A 23,943-nucleotide genomic window follows, 5' to 3' on the forward strand; every position below is an offset into this window, starting at 1 on the left:
TTTTACAGACCCTGTTCAGAATGTGGTGCACATTCTTGAAAAACAGTACCTGGAGGAGAAACGGAATGCACTTGAAGAGCAACGTTTAATGTACGAGCGCGAGCTGGAGCTCCTTCGTCAACAGCTATCGCCAGAGAGGCTGCACCAGCATAGCATCGAGAGATTATCATTCACTTCTCAAACTGCACAGCAAAACATGAAACTTTGGTCTGAAGAGAGGTACGAGTGTTCAAATGAGAGATGGGGATTTGCGTCTTATTGAGCGGTGTGTGCTGAATTACTTTGGGTGAGAACGTGAAGTGGTCTTCACTCTGCAGCCCACACAGCCCAGCATTTATGGATTTAAAAGTGTAATATTTCCCTACAAATCCGTGGAAAACCTAATATTGATCTCTTAAGTAATCTGAAGTAATTTTTGTGCAACTTTGTGTTAATAAATGAAACTCCTCGGCAGTTAAAACAATAAATATTTGCATTTTCCAGTGCACAATGCTGCAGTGTTAGGAATGCACTAGTGTGCAGCCACACTGCATCGAATATATTAATTTTACCTTCATACTTTATTTGGTTCTATCAGCTAAATTTGGAATTGCTAAAGCCTTGACATCACATCTCCTCTCACTCCTAGCCTGTGTCATAGGCCAGATCTGATTGAGCTCTTGGCTTTCTCGCTCCATTCTCTAAGTTTTTTTCCTGGGTGTTGCACAGTTCCAGACAGAGCATCGGCAAGCAACCTTTCGCCAACATCTGCAATGCTGTTTAATTGGCCTGTGGAGGGTTAACTTATTGTCCAATATTCCCTCCCTATCTAGGAAAAGCACTTCCACACACAGCAAAATTGAGTTTCAATATGAAAAGCATTAAAAAAAAAAATGAGGGAACTGTTCCAGAATGAATATCTTGCTGCTTACTAAAATATTTCAGAGAGGCATTTTTACTTAATATTTTCACATTGAAGTGCTGGTTGATTACATGCAGTGGAAAGTCTCAAGTGCAATGTATCTTCTATGTAAGTGCAAAAAGTGATACATTAGTAAATAAAACCACCAGCTGCAGGCATTTTCCATCATCTATAATCAGCAAACTTGAGTGGGAAAGCAGGAATGTTGCTTCATTTATCTGTGTTTTTCCTTGTTGCAGAGATCAACTGTTCCGTCACAGTCTGGCAAAGTTAAGAGAGCAAATAGTGAGAGCCAATGCTCTCGTGAGAGAAGCAAACTTCCTGGCAGAAGAGATGAGTAAGCAGACAGATTACCAAGTCACGTTGCAAATCCCAGCAGCAAACCTCAGTGCTAACAGGAAGGTAGGCAGATTCTTGCGAGATAGTCTGGGGCATAAAATCTGGTTGTTTTACGGCAGTCAGCATTTATTATTTTTGTCGGTAAATCATCACGGGTAACTGGTTTGTTAAACTCATCTCTTTGTAAGTCAACAAACAGTCCCTGCAGAAATCTGTGAATGTCAGAAGCTGCTCTCCCAAGAACACTATCTCACTAACAGAAAGACACATTTTCTGCTTCCAATTTTGGCATCCAGCTAATGTGAGTCGGGTCTCAACCTGTGGTCCATTCTGGTGCTGATCTTACCCCACCATATTCTTTTCGATTTTGTCGTAAAAACCCAACTGATTCATTCATGTCCTTCAGGGAAGTGAATCTGCCATCCCATCTTCTTCGGCCAATACACAGCTTCAGTCCCACACTTTGTGGTTGACTCTTAGGGCCCAAGTTTCGGGCCGTGCCTAGAACGGCGCAGCCCCGACCTGGACGCCTGTTTTTGGCACCACAAAGTGTGCCTAAAAAAAACTTACAGATTCTCCGGCTCCCTGCTGGTCCTCTTGAGTCAGGCGCGGCACAGCACGAGCAGTTGGGGGCGGAGCTAGGTCCCTGCGCTGAAAACAGTGCCGGGACCTCTGCACATCCGCGCTACAGTGGGCGCGCATGTGCAGTAGCTCCAGGCGCCCAAAACTGTGTGGGAGGGGCCCGAAGCACGCAGCCCCTAGCCCTGGCCGAATGGGCTAGGGGCTGTGTGCATAAGGCTGCCTCCCACGCCCAGCTCCTGCTTCCTCCCGACCCGACTCCCGCTTCCCCGCCCCCGGACCGGACCGGACCCGCGTTCCCCCCCTACCCGACCTGACCTCCCTCTCCCTCCGACCCGAAACGAACCGATCTCCCTCCGCCCCGACCCGCGCTCCCGACCCCGACTCGCGCTCCCCCCAACCCGACTCGCGCTCCCGACCCCGGACCCGACCCGACCCAATGCCACCTACCTGTAAATCTGGTGCTGGGGACGGGCCCTGCCCGAAGTCTTGGGCGCAGCCGGGCCTGGCCCGTTCAGCCTCCCCGCTCCCCCCCCTCTTCTCCTTTCCCCCTCCCCCTTCTCCTTCCTCCCCCCTCTCCTTTCCCCCCTCTCCTTTTCCCCCCCCTCTCCTTTCCCCCCCTCTCCTTTCCCCCCCTCTCCTTTCCCCCCTCTCCTTTCCCCCCCTCTCCTTTCCCCCCCTCTCCTTTCCCCCCCTCTCCTTTCCCCCCCTCTCCTTTCCCCCCCTCTCCTTCCCCCCCCTCTCCTTCCCCCCCATCCTTCCTTCCCCCCCATCCTTTCTTCCCCCCCCATCCTTTCTTCCCCCCCATCCTTTCTTCCCCCCCCATCCTTTCTTCCCCCCCCATCCTTTCTTCCCCCCCATCCTTTCTTCCCCCCCTCCTTTCTTCCCCCCCTCCTTTCTTCCCCCCCTCCTTTCTTCCCCCCTCCTTTCTTCCCCCCCTCCTTTCTTCCCCCCCCCCTCCTTTCTTCCCCACCCCCTCCTTTCTTCCCCCCATCTCCCTTCCCCCCCATCTCCCTTCCCCCCATCTCCCTTCCCCCCATCTCCCTTCCCCCATCCCTTTCCCCCCCCATCTCCCTTCCCCCCCATCTCCTTCCCCCCCATCTCCTTCCCCCCCATCTCCTTCCCCCCCATCTCCTTCCCCCCCATCTCCTTCCCCCTTCTCCTTTCCCCCTTTCCTTTCCCCTTTTCCTTTCCCCCCTTTTCCTTTCCCCCTTTTCCTTTCCCCCTTCTCCTTCCCCCCCTTCCCTTCCCCTTTCCCCTTCTCCTCTCCCCCCTTTCCCTTCTCCTCTCCCCCCTTTCCCCTCCTCCTCTCCCCCCCTTTCCCCTTCTCCTCTTCCCCCCCCCTCCTCTCCCCCCCTTTCCCCTTCTCCTCTCCCCCACCTTTCCCCTTCTCCTCTTCCCCCCCCTTTCCCCTTCTCCTCTCCCGCCCCCCTTTCCCCTTCTCCTCTCCCGCCCCCCTTTCCCCTTCTCCTCCCCTTCCCTCCCCCTTCCCTCCCTCCCCCTCTGCCTTTCTCCCTCGACACCCCTCCTCCCCCTCCCCTCGCTGTCAGCAACACAGACACTGACAGAAACACACTGGGAAGGGGTGGGGCATCCCAGCACGCTGTTGGAGGGCTCCCGGTGCTGCAGTCGGTAAGTAGAAAATGTTTTATTTATTGATTTTTAAAAAAAATTATTTCTTATTAATTTTTTTTGATTGATTTATTGATGTTTTTATCATTTATTATTGATGATGGCTCTTTATTTGTAAAACTGAAGTGTTTAATGTTTGTAAACTTCCCTTTAAACCCCCCCACCCCCCTCCCATTCCCTATGCCTGATTTGTAACCTACGCCTGATTTTCTAAAGTGTAGACAAAGTTTTTTCCAGTGTACAAAAATCTTCACTTACTCCATTCTAAGTTAGTTTGGAGTAAGTTTTCACTGACGAAACTTTGAAAACAGGCGTAAGTGGCCGGACATGCCCCCTTTTGAAAAAAAAATTCTGTTCCAAAGTGAAACTGTTCTAACTGACTAGAACTGGAGCAAACTAAATGCCGAGAATTTGAATTTCTAAGATACTCCGTTCTGCACCAGTTGCTCCAAAAAATCAGGAGCAACTGAGGCCGAAACTTGGGCCCTTAGTTCCCCCAAAGTGGCCTAGCATGCTTCTCAGTTGTGAAACAATTGCTACAGCATGGTTCAAGGCGGCCCACTTTCACCACCTCAGGGGAACTAGGGATGGGCAATAATGGCAGCTTTGCCAAGGTCTCTCACATCCCAAGGAAAAATAAAGACATAAACACAAGGAAGCCACATTTATCAAAATGTCAGGAATGATGCCTGCTGTCCCTCATAGGAAGCCCATTACTCTAACTTTCAGGCTAAACAGTTGGATTCTCTGTTGATATCATGGAAGGTGCACCTCCAGGATTGTAGTTGAGGCTGTTCTTTGTAATAAATGGCAAGTATTATTGCTAACCGTACAGTGTGACTTTTCGATGGTTTTAATAAACCACTAACAAAATCACAATCAGAAGTGGTATGTTTTAAAGAAGCACATTACTGCAATTTTGTTATTGGGCCACTTATTACCGAAACACAAACATTCTCCTGCTTTTCATTAAAAGAGGAATCTTGGGCCCATTAATGGTTCCTGCATTTTAAACCCAGGTTAAGAAATCTTTGTTACAAAATACTTCAGCAGTTAACTTATTTGCACTATCAATATTGATACTTCACACAGAATCATAGGTTGAATGGGGTCCTTATGTGCTATAATTTCTATCGTACCTAGCCAGTTCATTTTTAATTGATGTTTTCATCTCTGCTTCTGTAGCCACCTGGAGTAAATCACTCCATGCTCCAATAACCCTCTATGGAAAAAAAAACTTCTAACTTTCCCACTTTGTTCTTCCAATTGTATTCTTGAGTCTGCAGTATTTTGTTACTGATTTGCCAACTAATCAAAACTGTTTAACTTCTAATAATCTTTGTTTTTTAAATATTTCTCATCCTTTTCAAACCTTCACCATTCAATTTATTTTAAACAATTTTTCAGTAGTATCATACTGGTCAATATTTGCTGTTAGCTCACTGATATTCTTCCTATAATGAGGTACCTAGAACTGCAGGCAAAACCCAAAATGTGACTTATACAATATCAACATCAATTCTTCGTGTTTTATGTTCAATCTCTCTGCACTTTAAAGATCTATGTGTCTGCACTCCTAGCTTTCTGTGTTTGTCCAGATAAGTGGAAAGTGTTTAGCTGTGAAGAATAATTCAATTGTTGGGACGTTGATTTTGTAAATTGGTCTCCTGGCCAACAGCAATCTGCTCCACCCCCCCCCCCCGCACCACCCACTTCAACTAACATCAGCACAACAAATTAACTGGACCTTTAGCTCATTGTGGAACCTGACTGTGCCCAAATTGACTACTACATCTCCCTACATAACAACAGTGACTATATTTCAAAGTAAATCATTGAGTGTGAAGCTGCTTGGGACACACTGAGGGCGTGTAGATGCTATATAAATGCAAGCTTGTTTTTCTTTTCTCTTGTGCTCCTCATATCACGGTGCCACATGCTAATGAGTATAAGAATAGAAGGACAGAGAGGATGAACGTGTGACTGGAAAGTTGGTGTAGGAGGAAGGGCTTTTAAATTCTTGAGGCATTGGGGCCGCTTCTGGGAGAGATGGGACCTGTACAAACCGGACGGGTTGCACCTCAACAGCACCAGGACCAATATCGTTGCCGGGAGTTTTGCTAGTGCTGTTGGAGAGAGTTTAAACTAGCTTTGCAGGGGGATGGGAACCCGAGAACAAATTCAAAAGGGAAGGAAGTAAAGCAGAAATTGGATAGCAAGAATCTAGAAAGCAAATCTGTAAGACAGAGGAAACAGGGCTTCGTAAGTAGTAAGCAAGGAGGTCTTCTTGTGCTGAATGGTATATACTTTAATGCAAGGAGTATAGCAAATAAGGCGGATGAGCGAAGAGCACAGGTAGACACTTGGGAGTATGACATTATAGCCGTTACAGAAACATGGGTGAAAGAGGGGCAGGTTTGGCAGATCAATATTCCTGGCTACAGGATTTTTAGACAAGATAGAGAGGGGGCAAAAAGTGGGGGTTTGGGGGTCGCGGTACTGATTAAAGAAACTATTACAACGGTGAGGAGGGATGATATGTTAGGGGGATCATCAAATGAGGCTATATGGGTCGAATTGAAAAATAAAAAAGGGGCGATCACACTGCTGGGCATGTATTATAGACCTCCAAACAGTGGGAGGGAGATAGAGGAGCAAATATGTAGGCAAATTGCTGTCAAGTCCAAAAACCATAGGATAGTAATAGTCGGGGATTTTAACTATCCAAATATTGATTGGGACAAATTTAGTGTGAAGGGTACAGAGGGTGCGGAATTCTTGAAATGCGTTTAAGAGAACTTTTTTAGTCAGTCTGTAGCAAGCCCAACATGAGAGGGAGTGGTCTTGGATTTCGTTTTGGGGAATGATGCTGGGCAGATTAAAGGGGTATTAGTGGGAGAGCACTTGGGTGGCAGTGACCATAATTCAGTCAGATTCAAGTTGGTTATGGATAAGGACAAGGATAGGCCTGGGGAAAAGCTAATTTTGCTAAGTTAAGGAGTGATGTGGCCATAGTGAACTGGAAACAACTACTTGTGGGTAAATCAGTGTCGGAACAGTGGGAAACATTCAAGGAGGAGATCCGGAAGCTTTCGAGAAAAAGGTTGGGAAAAATAATTCTAGAGCTCCCTGGATATATAGGGACTTAGTTACAGGGGATGATTAAGAAAAAAAGGGACGCTTTTGTCATATACCAACGGCTAAATACCATAAAATCTTTAGAGGAATATAGAAAGTTAAGAGGTAAAATTAAAGAGGATATTAGGAATGCTTAGAGAGAGCATGAGAAATTCTTGGCCAGTAAAATTAAGGAAAACCCGAAAATGTTCGATAAATATATTAAGAGTAAGAGGGTAACTGAAGAAAGGGTAGGGCCTATTAGAGACCATGAGAGTAATCTTTGTGAGGAGGTGTTGGGAGGGTTCTTAATGAATACTTTGCATATGTTTTCACAAAGGAATGGCGCAATGCAGATACTACTATCGAGGAGGAGTGTGATATTCTGGATGAGATAACTATAGTAATAGAGGAAGTATTAAGGGATTTAGAAGCTTTTAAAGTGGATAAGTCCCCAGGCCTGGATGAAATGCATCCCAGGCTGTTGAGCAAAGAAAGAGAGGAAATAGCAGAGGCCTTGACCATCATTTTCCAGTCCTCTTTGGATCTGGGCATGGTGCCGGAGGATTGGAGGACTTCTAATATAGTACCCTTGTTTAAGAAGGGAGCAAGGTATAGGCTGAGTAATTACAGGCCGGTCAGCCTAACCTCAGTGGTTGGAAAATTATTGGAAAAAGTCCTGAAAGATAGGATAAATCTACATTTGGAAAGGCAAGGATTAATTAGGGACAGTCAGCACAGATTTGTTAAGGGAAGATCGTGTTTGATTAACCTGCTTGAATTTTTTGTGGAGGTAACCAAGAAGGTCGATGAGGGTAGTGTGTACAACGTAGTATATATGGACTTTAGCAAGGCTTTTGATAAGGTCCCACATGGTAGACTGGTCATGAAGGTTAAATCCCATGGGATACAGGGCAAAGTGGCAAGTTGGATCCAAAATTGGCTTGGAGGTAGGAAGTAAAGGGTAATGATTGATGGATGTTTTTATGACTGGAAGGATGTTTCCAGTGGGGTTCCACAGGGCTCAGTACTGGGTCCCTTGCTTTTTGTGGTATATATCAACTATTTAGATTTGAATATAGGGAGTATGATTAAGAAGTTTGCAGACGACACTAAAATTGACTGTGCGGTTGATAATGAAGAGGAAAGTCATGGGCTGCAGGAGGATATCATTCTACTAGTCAGGTGGGCAAAGCAGTGGCAAATGGAATTTGATGCACTTTGGGAGGGCTAATAAGGAAAGGGTATGCATATTAAGTGGTAGGCCACACAATAGTGTAGATGAACAAAGGGACCTTGGAGTGCTTGTCCACAGATCCCTGAAAGTAGCAGGCCAGATGGATAAGGTGGTTAAGAAAGCAGGCATACGGAATGCTTGCCTTTATTGGCCGAGGCATAGAATGTAAGAGCAGGGAGGTTATGCTTTAAATTGTATAATACTTTAGTTAGGCCACAGCTGGAGTACTGCGTGCCGTTCTGGTCACCGTATTATAGGAAGGACGTGATTGCACTAGAGAGGGTGCAGAGGAGATTTACTAGGATGCTGCCTGGAATGGAGAATCTTAGTTATGAGAACAGATTGGATAGGCTGGGTTTGTTCTCATTGGAACAGAGGAAGTTTAGATGAGACCTTATTGAGGTGTATAAAATATTGAGGGGCCTGGACATAGTGGATAGTAAGGGCCTATTTCCATTGATGGAGGAGTCAATTACAAAGGGCATAGTTTTAAGGTGGATGGTGAAAGCTTTTGAGGGGAGGTGATGCTTCTTTACGCAGTGGGTTGTGGGGATCTGGAACTCGTTGACTGGAAGAGTGGTGGATGCAGAATCCCTCACCACTTTTAAGAGATGGTTGAATGGGCACTTAAAGTGCAGTGACCTGCAGGGTTACGGACCTAGAGCTGGTGATTGGGATTAGACTGGATGACCTTTTGTTGGACGGCGCAGATATACTGGTAAGTACTGCAGGAAATCGAATACGGCTAGGTGATTTCCTGGACTAGTTTCGATTGTCTGGATGGTTCGGAGAGGAATTTTCCCAGATTTTTACTCCCTAAATTGGCCTGGGTTTTCATCTGGCTTTTGCCTCTCCCAGGAGATCACATGGCTCCGTTTTGAGGTGGAGTGTAGAATGTTTCAATACAAGGGGTGTCACAGTTGTGTGAGGCGGACTGGTTGGGCTGGGTGCTCTTTGCCTTTCCGTCATTGTTCACAGGTTTATATGTAACCTTTAGGGCTGCTGACCAAGGGTCGTGTGGCTCTTTGTCGGCCGGCGCGGACACGATGGGCCGAAATGGCCTCCTTCTGCGCTGTAAGTTTCTGTTTATGTTTGCCCTCAGTTCCAGTATGTGAGCACCCCTAGACAGTTTAATAAAATAGTTTGTTCACAGAAAATGTTTTATTGGGATTTTATCGCTGCATTTTCAAAGGAATATTTGGATTATGTCCACTGTCAGTAGCACACATGGCTACATACCTCTACAGTAATCTGTTTGTGATGTCCGTTGCATAAGGCAATTATACACTTTGCACCTTGCTGTGCTGTTATCTCAGATTATCTTTCCCTTCTTTCAGTCTTTTTTGCACTCCACATTTTTTGGCCACTTCTCTTTCTGATACAAAAATGATAGAAAGAGACAAAGACAGGTTAACATTTTGGCTCTAACTCTTTGTGAGCTCTGATGATGGGTCCACACCCAAAAGGTTAATGTTCTATATGTAAACATGTAAATAACTTGTGTAACCACCAGAGGGCTTATCCCCTGGAGTCCCAAGGGATCCCACAATCCCTTGGGAGCACCTGTACTTAAGGAGGCTTCACAGGCTGGAGAGGCACTCTGGAGACCTGTAATAAAAGACCATGGTCACACTTTACTTTGAGCTCACAGTATCTGGTCAGACTCTTTATTCGTACATAACAACTGGCGACGAGAGACAGATGACGAACCCAACAATGCAGAGAACAGTGGGTATCCTGGAGAAATTTTCGGAGGGAGATGATTGGGAAACCTTCATGGAGTGACTCGACCAATGCTTCGTGGCCAACGAGCTGGAAGGAGAAGTGAACGCTGCCAAACGAAGGGCAATTTTCCTCATCGTTTGCGGGGCACCAACGTATGCCCTCATGAAAAAATCTACTTGTTCCAGCAAAACCCACAGAGAAATCGTACAATGATTTGTGCACACTGGTCCAGGAGCATATGAACCCGAAGGAAAGCGTTTTGATGGCGAGATACCGGTTCTACACATACAAAATGTCTGAAGGCCAGGAAGTGGCGAGCTATGTCGCCGAGCTAAGGCGCCTTGCAGGACATTGCAAATTTGAAGGACACTTGGAGCACATGCTCAGGAACTTCTTTGTACTTGGCATTGGCCATGAAGTGATACTTCGCAAACTTTTGACTGTAGAGACCCCAAACTTGAATAAAGCCATAGCGCTAGCCCAGGCGTTCATTGCCACCAGTGACAATACCAAACAAATCTCTCAGCACATGAGTGCTGCTACAAGTACTGTGAACAAAGTAATATTGTTTTCGAATCGCAACGTATAGGGCAGGCCTCGCATACCTGTAGCTGCACGTCCACAGATATCTGAGTCCACCATCAAGGCCATTAGCACCTTGTTGGCGCTGCAGGGGTGATCATCGTTTCCATTCATGCCGCTTTAAAGGATACGTTTGCAAGGGCTGTGGAACAATGGGACACCTCCAACATATGTGCAGGCGAGCTGCAAGCCCTGCTAATCCTGCAAACCACTATGTTGCAAAGGAGGACAGATCCGCGGTGGATCACGATGAACCAGAGCCTCAGCCCGAGGAGGCAGCGGTATATGGGGTGCACACATTTACCACAAAGTGTCCCCCGATAATGCTGAAGGTTGAATTTAATGGACTTCCAGTGTCAATGGAGCTGGACACAGGCGTGAGCCAGTCCATTATGAGCAAAAAGACTTCAGATAAATTATGGTGCAACAAGGCCTCCAGGCCAGTCCTGACTCCCATTCGCACTAAATTGAGAACTTGCACAAAGGAACTGATTCCCGTAATCGGCAGTGCTACTGTAAAGGTCTCCTACGATGGAGCAGTGCACAAGTTACCACTCTGGGTGGTACCGGGCGATGGTCCCACGCTGCTCGGAGGGAGCTGGCTGGGAAAGGTACGCTAGAACTGGGACGACGTCTGAGCGCTCTCGTCCGTTGACGACTCTTTGTGTGCCCAGGTCTTAAACAAGTTCCCCTCGCTATTCAAACCAGGCATCAGGAAGTTCCAAGGAACAAAAGTGCAGATCCACCTAATTGTGGGGGCGCGACCCATCCATCACAAGGTGAGAGCAGTACCGTACATTACGAGAGAGAGGGTGAAGATCGAGCTGGACCGGCTGCAACGAGAGGGCATCATTTCGCTGATCGAATTCAATGAGTGGGCCGGTCCGATTGTTCCAGGCCTCAAGGGAGACAGCACCGTCAGAATCTGTTGTGATTACAAAGTAATTATCAATCGTTTCTCCATGCAGGATTAATACCCACGACCAAAGGCAGACGGTCTTTTTGCGACGCTGGCGGGAGGAAAGACGTTCACGAAGCTGGACTTGACCTCGGCCTACATAATGCAGGAGTTGGAGGAATCGTCGAAGAGCCTCACCTGCATCAACAAGCACAAAAATCTCTTCATTTACAACAGATGCCCATTTGGAATTCGATCGGCCGCGGTGATATTCCAGAGAAACATGGAAAGCTTGCTGAAGTCAGTCCTGAGCACCGTGGTCTTCCAGGACGACAACTTTGTTACAGGTCGGGACAGTTGAGCATCTGCAGAATCTGGAGGAGGTTCTTAGTCGGCTCAACCGCGTGGGGCTCAGGTTAAAACGCTCTAAGTGCGTTTTCCTGGCATCTGAAGTGGAGTTCCTGGGGAGAAGAATCGCGGCGGACGGCATCAGGCCCACCAATTCGAAGACTGAGGCAATCGAGAATGCACCGAGGCCACAGAACATGACGGAGCTGCGGTCGTTTCTAGGACTCCTGAACTATTTTGGTAACTTCTTACTGGGTCTCAGCACACTGTTAGAACCACTGCACACCTTATTGCGTAAAGGAGACGAATGTGTATGGGGTAAAAGCCAAGAAAATGCCTTTGTAAAAGTTAGAAAACTGTTATGCTCAAACAAATTGCTTCTGTTGTATGACCCATGTAAATGTTTGGTACTAGCATGTGATGTATCGTCATATGGTGTCGGGTATGTATTGCAACTGGGAATGAATCTGGGAAATTTCAACCGATTGCTTATGCATCCAGAAGTCTGTCTAAGGCTGAGAGAGCTTACAGCATGATTGAAAAAGAAGTGTTAGCGTGTGTCTATGGGGCAAAGAAAATGCATCAATATCTGTTTGGGCTCAAATTTGAATTGGAAACTGACCACTGATATCCCTCTTTTCTGAAAGTAAGGGGATAAATACGAATGCATCGGCCTGCATCCAGAGATGGGCGATCACATTTTTTTTTTTTTTAAATTCATGTCCAATCGTTATCCAATCGTTACAATTCTTTGTCAAACGCCAGAGGTCACCCTGCACCAGTCAAGGATCACTCTGCGCCAATGCTCTTAGCCAAAAGGCCTAGAGCCACTGCACCGTTCCTGGAAGTACTGCAATACCAGGTTCGTGCCATGGAGGTGGATGGGTCAGGTCCCCCACACACCTCCGTGGAGGTGGATGGATCACCAATCCCACCCACCTCCTGTTTACAAAAATGTAAGCATATACCTTCCTGACCAGGGAGAAACCACCCGGAAGTCATGGTGGCTGGTCAGGTTGGTTATGCAGATCTTAGCCAAAAGGCCGAGAAGCGATCACATTGTCTGCATACAACTACACCATCCGCCACAGGCCAGGCACAGAAAACTCTACCGATACCCTCAGTAGGCTGCCATTGCCCACCACGGGGGTGGAAATGGCCCAGCCGCAGATTTAGTCATGGTAATGGAAGCATTCGAGAGTGAGCAATTACCCGTTACCGCCCGACAGATCAGAACCTGGACGAGCCAGGACCCCTTACTGTCCTTAGTAAAAAAAACTGTGCGCTTCATGGGAGCTGGTCCAGTGTCCTATTAGAAATGTAGGAAGAGATAAAGCCGTACCAGCGGCGCAAAGATGAAATGTCTATACTGGCAGACTGCCTTCTGTGGGGTAATGGGTAGTGGTACCAAAAAAGGGCAGGGACACTTTCATTAGTGATCTCCACAGTACCCACCCAGGCATTGTAATGATGTAAGTGATAGCCAGATCCCACGTGTGGTGGCCCGGTATCGATGCAGACTTCGAGTCCGATTTAGAGTGCACAAATTTAACACATGTTCACAGTTCAGCAATGCACCCAGAGAGGCGCCACTAAGTTTATGGTCTTGGCCCTCCAAACATTAGTCTAGGGTCCATGTCGACTATGCAGGCCCGTTCTTGGGTAAAATGTTCCTAGTGGTTGTAGATGCGTACTCCAAATGGATTGAATGTGAGATAATGTCGGCAAGCACGTCCACTGCCACCACTGAAAGCCTGCGGACCATGTTTGCCATGCAGGCCTGCCTGATGTTCTTGTGAGCGACAACGGGCCGTGTTTCACCAGTGCCGCGTTCAAAGAGTTCATGACCCACAATGGGATCAAACATGTTACATCTGCCCCATTCAAACCAGCATCCAATGGTCAGGCAGAGAGAGCAGTGCAAACAATCAAGCAGAGCTTGAAGAGGGTAACTGAAGGCTCACTGCAGACTCGCCTATCCTGAATCCTGCTTAGTTACCACACGAGACCCCACTCGCTCACTGGGATTCCACCCGCTGAACTGCTCATGAAAAGGGCACTTAAGACAAGGCACTTGTTAGTCCACCTTGATTTACACGAACAGGTAGAGAGCAGGCGGCTTCAACAAAGTACATATCAAAGCGCAAATGTGTCACGCGAAATTAAAAATAATGATCCTGTATTTGTGTTGAACTATGGACAAGATCCCAACTGGCTTCCTGGCACTGTTTTGGCCAAAGAGGGGAATAGGGTGTTTCGGGTCAAATTTTTAAATGTACTCATCTACAGGAAACACTTGGACCAACCAAACTCATGGACTATCGAGAGCAACCCACATTAGACCTTACCTTTTTTGAACCCCCCCCCCCCCCTCCCAAACGCACACACCAGTGGCAACCGACCCACGGTTGACCACAAAGCAGAACCCATCACCCGCAGCAGCCCAGCAGGACTCACCACACCAGGCATCCCAGCAAGGCCAGCTGCACAGCAGCCCAGCGAGGGCCCAACAAACGACTCACCAAAACCAGCATTTGCACCGAGACGATCAACCAGGGAAAGAAAGGCCCCAGATCGACTCGCTTTGTAAATAGTTACACTATTGACTTTGGGCGGGGCGGGCAGCGTTGTTATATATGTAAACCTGTAAATACTTTATGTAACCACCAGAGGACTCATCCCCTGGAGCCCCAAGGGATCCCACAATCCCTTGAGAGCACCTGTACTTAAGGAGGCCTCACAGGCTGGAGAGGCACTCTGGAGACCAGTAATAAAAAAACTACGGTCACACTTTACTTTGAGCTCACAGTATCTGGTCAGACTCTCTATTCATACATAACAGTTAACCTGTATTTTATCTTTACAAATGCTGATGGGTCTGCAGACTCTTTCTATAATTTTTTGTCTTTGTTTCAAACTTGCAATATTCGATGTATATTGTATATTAAACCCTCTATGCTGTATTTTTAAATCACTGGATTGGCAGAGAGGTGTTTGGCTTCTTCCTGATAATCTGCAGTGATTATTCACTATATTCTATGCATTGTAAGAATTTGCTGTTTATCAAAACAGAGAGGAGCAATTGTGAGTGAGCCAGCTATTCAAGTACGACGCAAAGGAAAAGGTACCCAAGTCTGGGCCATTGAGAAGCTGGAGAATAAACTGATTGATATGCGAGATCTCTATCAGGATTGGAAGGAGAAAGATATGGTTGAATATGTGAGTACAAGGAATACTTTGGTACAGAACTGCTTGTGAGGTAGAATTCTATGTGTTATGTGTAATGGCATTGTGGTGCACTAGCATGTTGCAATGGGCAGTGATAGAATTTCAATTTGTACTCATGAATTCCCCACACCGATGAGATTGTGATCATAGTCAGGTGCTGGGGTAGGCACTGAACAGAGAGGCGGACTATCCTAATGGACTGGATGATCTTTTCCCATCCTTGTTTTCATATGCTTGTGATATCTGGTAGCTGCGATAGCAGCTAATTAAATTGCAGACTTGTCCACAACTGATTCTAGTTCACTGGATGTCCATTTATGTGGACTTTCATTAGGCATCACAATATCAATCAGGAGCCTTCTGAGTCAGAAAGTTGTGGGTTCCACTCTGGAGACTTGAGCACATAATCCAGGCTGACACTCCAATACAGTACTGAGTGAGTGCTGCACTGTCAGAGCTGCCGTCTTTTGGATGAGATGTAAAACCAAGACCCGTCTGCTCTCTCAGGCGATTGTAAAAGATCCCTTCGAAGAAGAGCAGGGGCGTTCTCCCCAGTGTCCTGGCCAATATATTTCCCTCAACCAACGCTACTGGAAACAGATTATCTGGTAATTTATCACATTGCTGTTTGTGGGACCTTGCTGTACGCAAAATTGGCTTTACTGTTTCCCTCATTACAACAGTGACTCCACTTCAAAATCACGTCATTGGCTGTAAAATGCTTTTGAACATTCTGAGGTCGTTTCTATCGCTTAGATCAGGCATCGAACCTGAGACATTGCTATTCTGTTTGGCTCACCCACTCACTGGATAAACTCATTCACTCATGGGTGGGATGGGGGGGAGGGAGATAGGTGGGGGGGGTTGGAGATGTATTTTTAGGAACAAAATTGCAGAAAAAACACTTGCCATTACTTAGCATCCAAATGTATTGCCTGAAATTTATGTTTCACTCCTTCCCTTCCAAAATGAAAGGAACTTCCTTCTTTATTATAATTGTCATTTTTTTTAAACCCTGTTTCAGTACAACAAAATTCTCAGTAAACACGGGGACCCTTTCTACGAGGCCCAGGAAAACCATAACTTGATTGGTGTTGCCAATGTCTTCTTGGAGTGCCTTTACCATGATGTGAAACTTCAATATGCTGTTCCCATCATCAGCCAGCAGGGGGAGGTGAGTGTTGACATAAAGAAAGCATATTGGACCCTGAGCAATTCTGAAACTGTGACTAGATTCTTCAAGCTACTAAGGTTCAGCATTTCTGTATTTTAGATAACAGATAAAAGTGACTGTTTATATTCAATACCCTTTTGACTGCAATATATCAAACTGTCAATAAATCATTTGCCAAATCAATTGATAAAATCTGAGGGAGATTTATAGCATAGTGAAAGTGTTCTGTGTACTTTCTTAAATTGAGGTTGCTGGCCGGCTCCATGTGGAAGTGATGCGGGTTAGTGGTGCGGTTCCAGAGCGTCTGGATGGTGGAGATAATTCCTCAGAGAACTCAAGTGAGAGTGGGAGCTATGAAGTAATGGATAATAATGGTGAGATTGTGCACATGGCAAAGAAACTGACATGCAGGGTAAGTGAGAAGAAATCTTATTGGCATTGCAAATCTTTGGAAGTGCTGATTCACAAAAAAGAAATCTGACAGTCTTGTCACGAGCAGATTTTCTCCTTTGATAATTTCTATAGCACTAAGTGTAGAACTGGAAAAAAAGACAAATATTTACAGTTTGAATCTCATCACATTATGGATTTATCAGTACAGATTGTCCTTCCAATTAAAAATGTAATTGGAAAGAATACCCAATCAAATGCAATTTTCCTAAATGTTTTTAAGGGTAGGAATTTCTACTTCCTAAATTTGAAACAAATATGTTGCCTGACTTTTAAACCCCATCTGCTGCACAGTTGCATTCAGTTAAAATTAGGATGACCTGAACTGAATGTGATCTGAGAGAGTTAATGCTGGCAATTGCCCAGATGCAAAAGATGGGCAGTGTGCATATTAACAGTATTAAGTTACCAGCTTGGTACGTGTGCACAATTCTTCCCTTATAACACATCAGGAGAGTCGCAAGACAATCTTGTGTTTGTAACTCGGGGTGAAGAAATAAGAGTGAATTTATTTTTGCATTTAATGCTTATGCTTGTTCAAATAACAGATTCAGCTGTCGGCGAGATGCAAATTTTCAGTTGTAGTATGAACAGTTTGCGTTCCTGTAGCACTTGCGTACAGGGGACATCTCAAAGCGTTTTACAGAGCAGTGGACAATGAGTGTTTCCTAAGCAGGGAGGACAAATTAAACCACAGTCGAAGGCAGGGGCTTTTGAATCTGGTGGAGATGCAGGAGGGGGGAATTCCAGAAGGAAGGACATAGTGACTGATGGAGCAGTAGTCGATGGTGCAATGGAGGAAGCAGGAAATAAGAAATAGTGCGGTGTCATAGGAGCAGAAGGTGTTCAGGAGGACATGCAACTGGAGATCCCAGAGTGGGGGACAGTAGTGGCCATGGAGGCATTTGAAGGTGAGAATGAGAATCTAATGTTGAGATTTTGAGAGCGTGTTGTGGCTGAGGGGGGTTTGGGCTGTGGATCTGTGTGGCATTCTGTATGATTTATAGTTTTAAGGAGGGAGGAAATGGGGAGGCAGTTGAGACACATTGGAGAGGTTCAACCTCAAGGTGATCCAGGCCTTAGGTTATGGTTTTGGCAGCAAAGATAAGCACCCAGAGAGTGGTGAATCTGGAATTCTCTACCACAGAAAGTTGTTGAGGCCAATTCACTAAATATATTCAAAAAGGAGTTAGATGTAGTCCTTACTACTAGGGGGATCAAGGGGTATGGCGCGAAAGCAGGAATGGGGTACTGAAGTTGCATGTTCAGCCATGAACTCATTGAATGGCGGTGCAGGCTCGAAGGACCGAATGACCTACTCCTGCACCTATTTTCTATGTTTCTATGTTACAAAGATGACAACAAACAGTTTTGATGAAAGATTGGATATGTGGGAGGAAGCTGAGTTGGGCCTCCAGCAGGTTCCCCACTTCCAAGTGTAGCCCAAGTTGGCAGCTGGGGGTGCTGATGGAGTCGTGGCCAGGGTTGTATAGGGTTTTGGGAGCTGAAGAAGGTGGCTTTCGTTTCACCGGAAGAAGCTTTATCTCTTCTAGGACTTACTGCCAGATGGCAAATGGAGGATTTGGCAATATCCCTGGGGCCAAGGGAGGAGGTAATGTTAAGTGTCATCATCATAAATCTGCAAGCTAATGGTACACTTCAGACTATTTTGCTAATGGTTGTAGAGATGATTTGGGATGGGACTATTGGGGATAGGATTGTGCAGTGTCTGCAAGTTTCTCAATCTCTTTGTGCCTGTGATCTCGCGTTCCCTGTCACTTTGCCACTGTAATATATAAATAAAAATGTTGCAGCAGGCTGTTCCCTCGATTTGACTTTTCTGCCTCTGTCCCCCAATCTCTGTGCACCCTTGCTCTCCTCCCCTCCCTTCCCTGTGTTTCTCTCTCTGCTTGTTCTGCTTTTTTGTCTCTGACCTATCTCTTCCTAATCTTGCTTTCATTGTCTCTCCCAAATCTGTCTTCCCCTCCATCCATTTCAGTTTCCCATTGTCTGAATTTCTTTCTTTCTGTTGCTGATCTCTGCTCCATCTCTGTGATTTTGTCTCCAATCAATCTCGCTCTCTCAGCCATGGTTTTGTTCTTTTGTCCCTTATCTCTGTTTCTCAGCCATCTCTCTCCATCTGTTTTTCTTGCTGATATTTGGTATCTATCTCTTTCCCATCTCTCCCCTCTTTCTTTTTCTCTCTCTCGCTCTCTTCCTTTTTCTCTCTCTCTCTCTCTCTCTCTCCCTTCCCCTCCACATTCTCTTTCTTCCCAATCTCCCAAATTTTTACTACCATTTTTTTGTTGTCGCTCTGCCCCAGGGCCTGTGAATTTGCTGCAGTGCACAGCAGTCCTTCAAATAGTCGCTGGAGATCCCACTCTTTCTGGTCACACAGCAGCTGGAATTCCACCTTCACAAGGGGGAGTTGTGCAAATGGGTCCAGGAGTCCGTGGGCCAGAGAACGATACTGATTCAGTGTAGGCAGTTTTATTGTCTTCAGAGCGGCTGATGTTATTAGTGAGGGCAGTGACTTTGTTGGGAACATGGCAGACCTTTCTGCAGTGGCTTGAACATAGAGCTGCAGAGTGGGAAACCTAGAGCTAGAGATGCAAGTGTGTTGGGTCAGTAACATTCGGTAGCTTGGCAAGGGATCATTAGTCTTTGACATAGAGGTTGGAGATCAGTTTTTTTTTTTAAGTGCTGAAATATTTGAAGTTGAAAGTTAACAAAATTGCCTTTATTAAATTTGAGGCACTTAAGACTCGTGGTTACAGCTGCAAGTGTACGAAGGTCAGCAATATTTTAAAATAAAACTACTGCTAAAAGTATACAGTTGCAATTGAGCCATCAAGCTCTAAAAAAGCCTTGCACTAGCTTTGTAAAGCAGCTGTGTGAACGGCTCTCCGATTTCAACTACTCTGTTTCAAGCCTGTTGAGCAATAAATTGGCAGATATCACAGAACCCCAACCCATGTGCCACCTTTCTGATTAGTCACATATGTATGATTGACAGAACTATGGATCAATGAGTTGGGGAAACGGACAGATAGCTTAGCTGGAGGTACAGGATCATGTCTCAGCTGCCCGTGTGGCCTACCACGAGAGAAGCCTAGTACTAGATTTATAAGCACTTGAAAAATCCATGTGTCAACTGCTGGAGTGAAATTCCAAATTAGAAAAATAAAATCGCTTGTAAACAGTGCCACCGTGAGATTTTTTTAATATTCATGGGATATGGGTGTCGCTGGCAAGGCCAGATTTATTGCCCATCCCTAATTGCCCTCAGGAGGTGGTGGTGAGCTGCCACCTTGAACTGCTGCAGTCCGTGTGGTGAAGGTACTCCCACAGTGCTGTTTGGGAGAGAGTTCCAGGATTTTGACCCAGCGACGATGAGGGAATGCCGATATATTTTGAAGTCAGAATAGTGTGTAACTTGAAGGGGAACTTGCGGGTGATGGTGCTCCCTTATCCATATATTTATATATATATATTTTTTTTTAAAAGATTGAATGAATAGTGGCTATTTCTTTACTACTTCTGGACCAGTTAACATAACATGATTATGCATGTCACCCCAGAATGTCTAAATAAATCTAAATCTGACAGTGTGCTAGAAATGACCAAAAAAATGTTTTACACTTATGAAATAAATTCAATTTGTATTACATAAACTATCGCACAAGTGAGGGACTTACCACCTTACAGAAGAAATAAAAACGTCCTCAAACTGGCAATATTTGCTCGCAGTTGTGCTACTCATGGGTATGATAGTTTGTTAGTGAATTGCTTCTCAAGCTGTTATATTATCTCAACAGGTAAAAATAAAAGAAGCAACGGGACTGCCCCTCAATCTCTCAAACTTCGTGTTCTGCCAGTACATCTTCTGGGATCATTCTGAGCAAACGGTAGCACCTCCAATGGTCAACCCAGATATGCCATCCATCAAAAACAAGGCCGTTCAGTACACTGTGATGTTTGACCACAGTAAGGTGAGCAGGCTGCCAGCTAGATGTCTTTATTCCGTATTGAATGAAACCAAAAGGCACTCCGTACTGCAGGGAATCAAATACAGCCATGTTGATCTCCTGGACTAGTTTCAATTGCCTGGATGGGTTGGAGAGGAATTTTCCCAGATTTTTTTCCCTTAATTGGCCTGGGTTTTTATCTATTTCTTGCCTCTCCCAGGAGATCACATGGCTCCGGTTTGGGTGAAGTGTAGAATGTTTTAGTGTAAGGGGTGTCGCAGTTGTGTGGGGCGGACTGGTTGGCCTGGGTGCTCTTTACCTTTCCGCCATTGTTCATTGTTTTATATGTAACCTTCAGGGCTGCTGACCGAGGGCCGTGCGGCTCTGTGTCGGCTGTCACGGACACGATGGGCCGAAATGGCCTCCTGCGCTGTAAATTTCTATATTTCTATGTAGTCAGAGTCTTGTCACTTGGATCATTAAAAGAATAATCTAAAAAAACAGATTGGATATTTTTAATTGAAGTAAATGCTGGGGTTTTGACGCATCATTTCAGGATTTTGTGGTGCATGTCACGGAGGAGTTTCTGGAGTTCATTTCCGAAGGAGCTCTAGCCATTGAAGTCTGGGGCCATCGGTGTGCAGGTAACGGCAGGACCACCTGGGAAGTTGATGCACTGCAAGCAAAAACACGCACACTACGTGACAGGTACAGAGTAGCTTCCTGTGCATGATACTCTAGGTAGTTTACATTTCTTAAAGAAACCCAGTATCTTTGGATGTTCAGTTACTTGGATCAGTTTTATTATAGGATATGATGCTGTCTTCCAGATAGATGAATGTACAAATCGAAGTTTCACACAGTAAAAATGTTTTACTGTCTGTATTCCTACTATTGTTGGGTGACTCTGAATTTCTCTTTGGGTGTTTTTGTATTTTTTTCCTTCACGGCCCCCCACCACCATTAGTTTGAGTTCTTTCTGTAGTTTTCCAGTGGTTTCTTTCATCAATGTGTTTTGCCATCCACTCATGCGCTCTACAGTAACTGGAGCGTCTAACTTAACTTCAAGATCTTTGCTATACTGCCATTGGTTAGAAATGTTTACTTTGTCAGAAGCTGACCTGTTGAGCCTCACCCACTTAGTGGGATGCGCTTGCATTGGTTCAAAACTGTAACTACTGTCAATGCACCTCACTCTTGATCTTAAATCTAATTTTTAACTTTTTGCCAATGTTGACAGCATACAAGGGAAAATATCATCCCATGTTTTCAGACTGGGAGTATTGATCAAGGCAACATACAAGGGGCATGTTTTCTGGAATCTATTGGTCATGTCGTGATGTTTGGAACTCTTATCACTGTGTGTTTGGCTTTTTGCTGAAATAGATGGAGTGAAGTCACACGTAGGATTGAGATGTGGATTTCAGTGCAAGAACTGAATGAAATGGGAGAGTACACAGCAGTGGAGCTATCTCAAGCCAAGGATGTCAACACTGGGGGAGTCTTCCAGATTAGACAGGTACTTGGACTATTTCAATATTGGTAACTCAGGAAAAAATTTATGTTACACAGCATACACAGACAGTGAAAGATGACATTGTAAGCTCCAAAAGGCAAAAAGGTCAAATGCAAATGGCTCAAATTGATGACCGTAACCCCAGAGACATGTACCTTCTGTTTTTCTATACAGGGTGTGATGTCCGAAATCTGGAAACCTCGGGACCGAGGCCGTTCCGGATTTCGGAATGTCTTTGCCTGGGCCGAGGAAGGTAGGTCGGGGGGGGGCGGGGGTCAGTCGGGCCGCTGGAGTTCTGGGGGTCGGTCGGGACGAAGCCGGGAGTGGTCGTTCAGGCTGCCAGAGTTCTGGGCGTCGATCGGGCCAAGGGCGGGGTGGAGGGGGGGGGGGGAGGTCGGTTAGGCCGGGGGGTTGGTTGGGTGGGGATCGGTCGGGCCGCCAGAGATGTCGGTCGGGCCGGGGGAGGGAAACCGGCCAGAGGTGAGGCCGGGGATGGGGGGTGGAAGGCGAAGGTGAGGTCAGGCGGTCCAAGGCCAAGGGAGGTTTGGGCCAAGGTGGGGGAGTCCGGATTTCGGAACATTCTGGATTCTGGAACTCCGGATTTTGGACGTCGCACTGGAATTAATTAAGATCTACCTAAAATTTTAGATGATTGCTGTCCATTTTTGTCTGCCTACACCGCTATGAAGCACCTTTTGGTATGTTTTACCACATTAAAGTGCTATATAAATGCAAGTTGTTGTTTGTGACTGAATTTTCTGAGTTGAATGTTTTTGCCCTTCATGTAGCCTTCTGTAGAATTGTACAGTGAAACACAACTGTTTTAGTTACAATTTTAGCCAGGAATCTGTTTGTACTTTTTCGACTGTGTTGTATTCCTAGGTTGAATTGAATCCTGTCTTGTCTGGTGTGTTTTTGTTCAGGGTCAATCTCGTAGGATTGAGGTCACAGTTAAACCTGTCCAGCACTCGGGGACGTTGCCACTTATGGTGGAGGCTATTTTGTCTGTCTCTATAGGATGCATCACTGCCAGGTCCATTAAACTGCAGAGAGCCTTGGATAGTTATCAGGTAAGGGACTTGCGTAAACCTATTTGATGGGAGATTACAGAGAACTAGCTGACTTGCTAAGAACATATTATGAATCTGAAGCAGACTTGAGGAATTTTGATCATTTTCATAAGGGAATTCATATCTGCTGTAGAAAATTTTGAGTAGGATAGGGAATATATTCAGTGAATTTTTTTTTAAATTACAGAAAAAGTTAGAGATGCATCCCTTGGAGTGGAATTTAATGTAAGCACTTGCATTTAAATCATTGTTAAAAAGATAATTCTTGAGTGTAAGACACTCAGACACCGGAGTACTGATCAGTTTCCTCATACTGAAGCTTCACATTTAACTGGTGGAACCATCATTTGCTGGGCATGGTATGTACCCGTGTAGCAGTCAGGAGTCTGGTGCAATACACTTTCACATTTGAAGGTGAGTTGTACTGCTCACCACACTGCTTGTGAAGTGTTTTTTTAATCTGCTATCCACCTAGTGAGGGCTCAAATTGCTCTTGGCAGTTGTCTAGTGACTGCTCTCTTGGTGGATAGAGGGAGGGAAGTAAATGGGGTCTCTTTGGGTCGAGTTGAGTTTGGAATAACATTGTAGATGATGAAAGATGGAACTGAGTTAATCCTAAATCCTAAACTCCAGAGACTTGAGCACATAAATCTAGGTTGGCACTCCAGTGCAGTCGGAGGTGCCGTCTTTCGGATGAGATGTTAAACCGAGGCCCCGTCTCGAGTGGACGTAAAAGATCCCATGGCACTATTTCGAAGAAGAGTAGGGGAATTATCCCCGGTGTCCTGGCCAATATTTATCACTCAACCAACATAGCAAAAACAGATTATCTGGTCATTATCACATTGCTGTTTGTGGGAGTTTGCTGTGCGCAAGTTGGCTGTCGCGTTTCCCACATTACAGCAGTGACAACATTCAAAGTACAAGCAACTCTCGTTTATCCAGATACGGATCTAATGGAAAACCCGCTGTAACGGAATTTAAAATAACTGTCACACACGTGAATATCTTGCTCACTTCAACTATCAATTAAACATAAATTGACGCAGGCGTGGACTTCTTTCTCATTTTTCAACTGTCACACGCATTGAAAGCAGTTCAAGCAAATGGGTGTACAATTTAAAATGTCTTGTGGCACTAAAAGGAAACGAAGAGTATTGAACATTCAGCAGAAATTAG

The 23,943-nt window shown here is 45.5% G+C and overlaps 1 protein-coding gene and 1 pseudogene across 3 annotated transcripts in view; one reads left to right on the top strand and one right to left on the bottom strand.

Annotated features, from left to right (window-relative positions):
• kif13a (kinesin family member 13A) overlaps window positions 1–23,943 on the top strand; it is a 331,493-nt gene that overhangs the window by 262,066 nt on the left and 45,484 nt on the right. For all 3 annotated transcript variants that reach the window (XM_070880643.1, XM_070880644.1, XM_070880645.1), the window contains 9 exons: window positions 9–219; window positions 1,141–1,303; window positions 14,431–14,577; window positions 15,611–15,760; window positions 16,008–16,172; window positions 20,029–20,202; window positions 20,735–20,886; window positions 21,565–21,697; window positions 22,618–22,764. In XM_070880643.1, the coding sequence (XP_070736744.1) occupies window positions 9–219; window positions 1,141–1,303; window positions 14,431–14,577; window positions 15,611–15,760; window positions 16,008–16,172; window positions 20,029–20,202; window positions 20,735–20,886; window positions 21,565–21,697; window positions 22,618–22,764 (1,442 nt within the window). The remainder of the gene's footprint in view (window positions 1–8; window positions 220–1,140; window positions 1,304–14,430; window positions 14,578–15,610; window positions 15,761–16,007; window positions 16,173–20,028; window positions 20,203–20,734; window positions 20,887–21,564; window positions 21,698–22,617; window positions 22,765–23,943) is intronic.
• On the bottom strand, window positions 12,184–12,413 carry LOC139264909 (U2 spliceosomal RNA; annotated as a pseudogene).

Source organism: Pristiophorus japonicus, chromosome 5 (assembly GCF_044704955.1).
Source record: "Pristiophorus japonicus isolate sPriJap1 chromosome 5, sPriJap1.hap1, whole genome shotgun sequence".
In the NCBI taxonomy this organism is placed as follows: Eukaryota; Metazoa; Chordata; class Chondrichthyes; family Pristiophoridae; genus Pristiophorus; species Pristiophorus japonicus.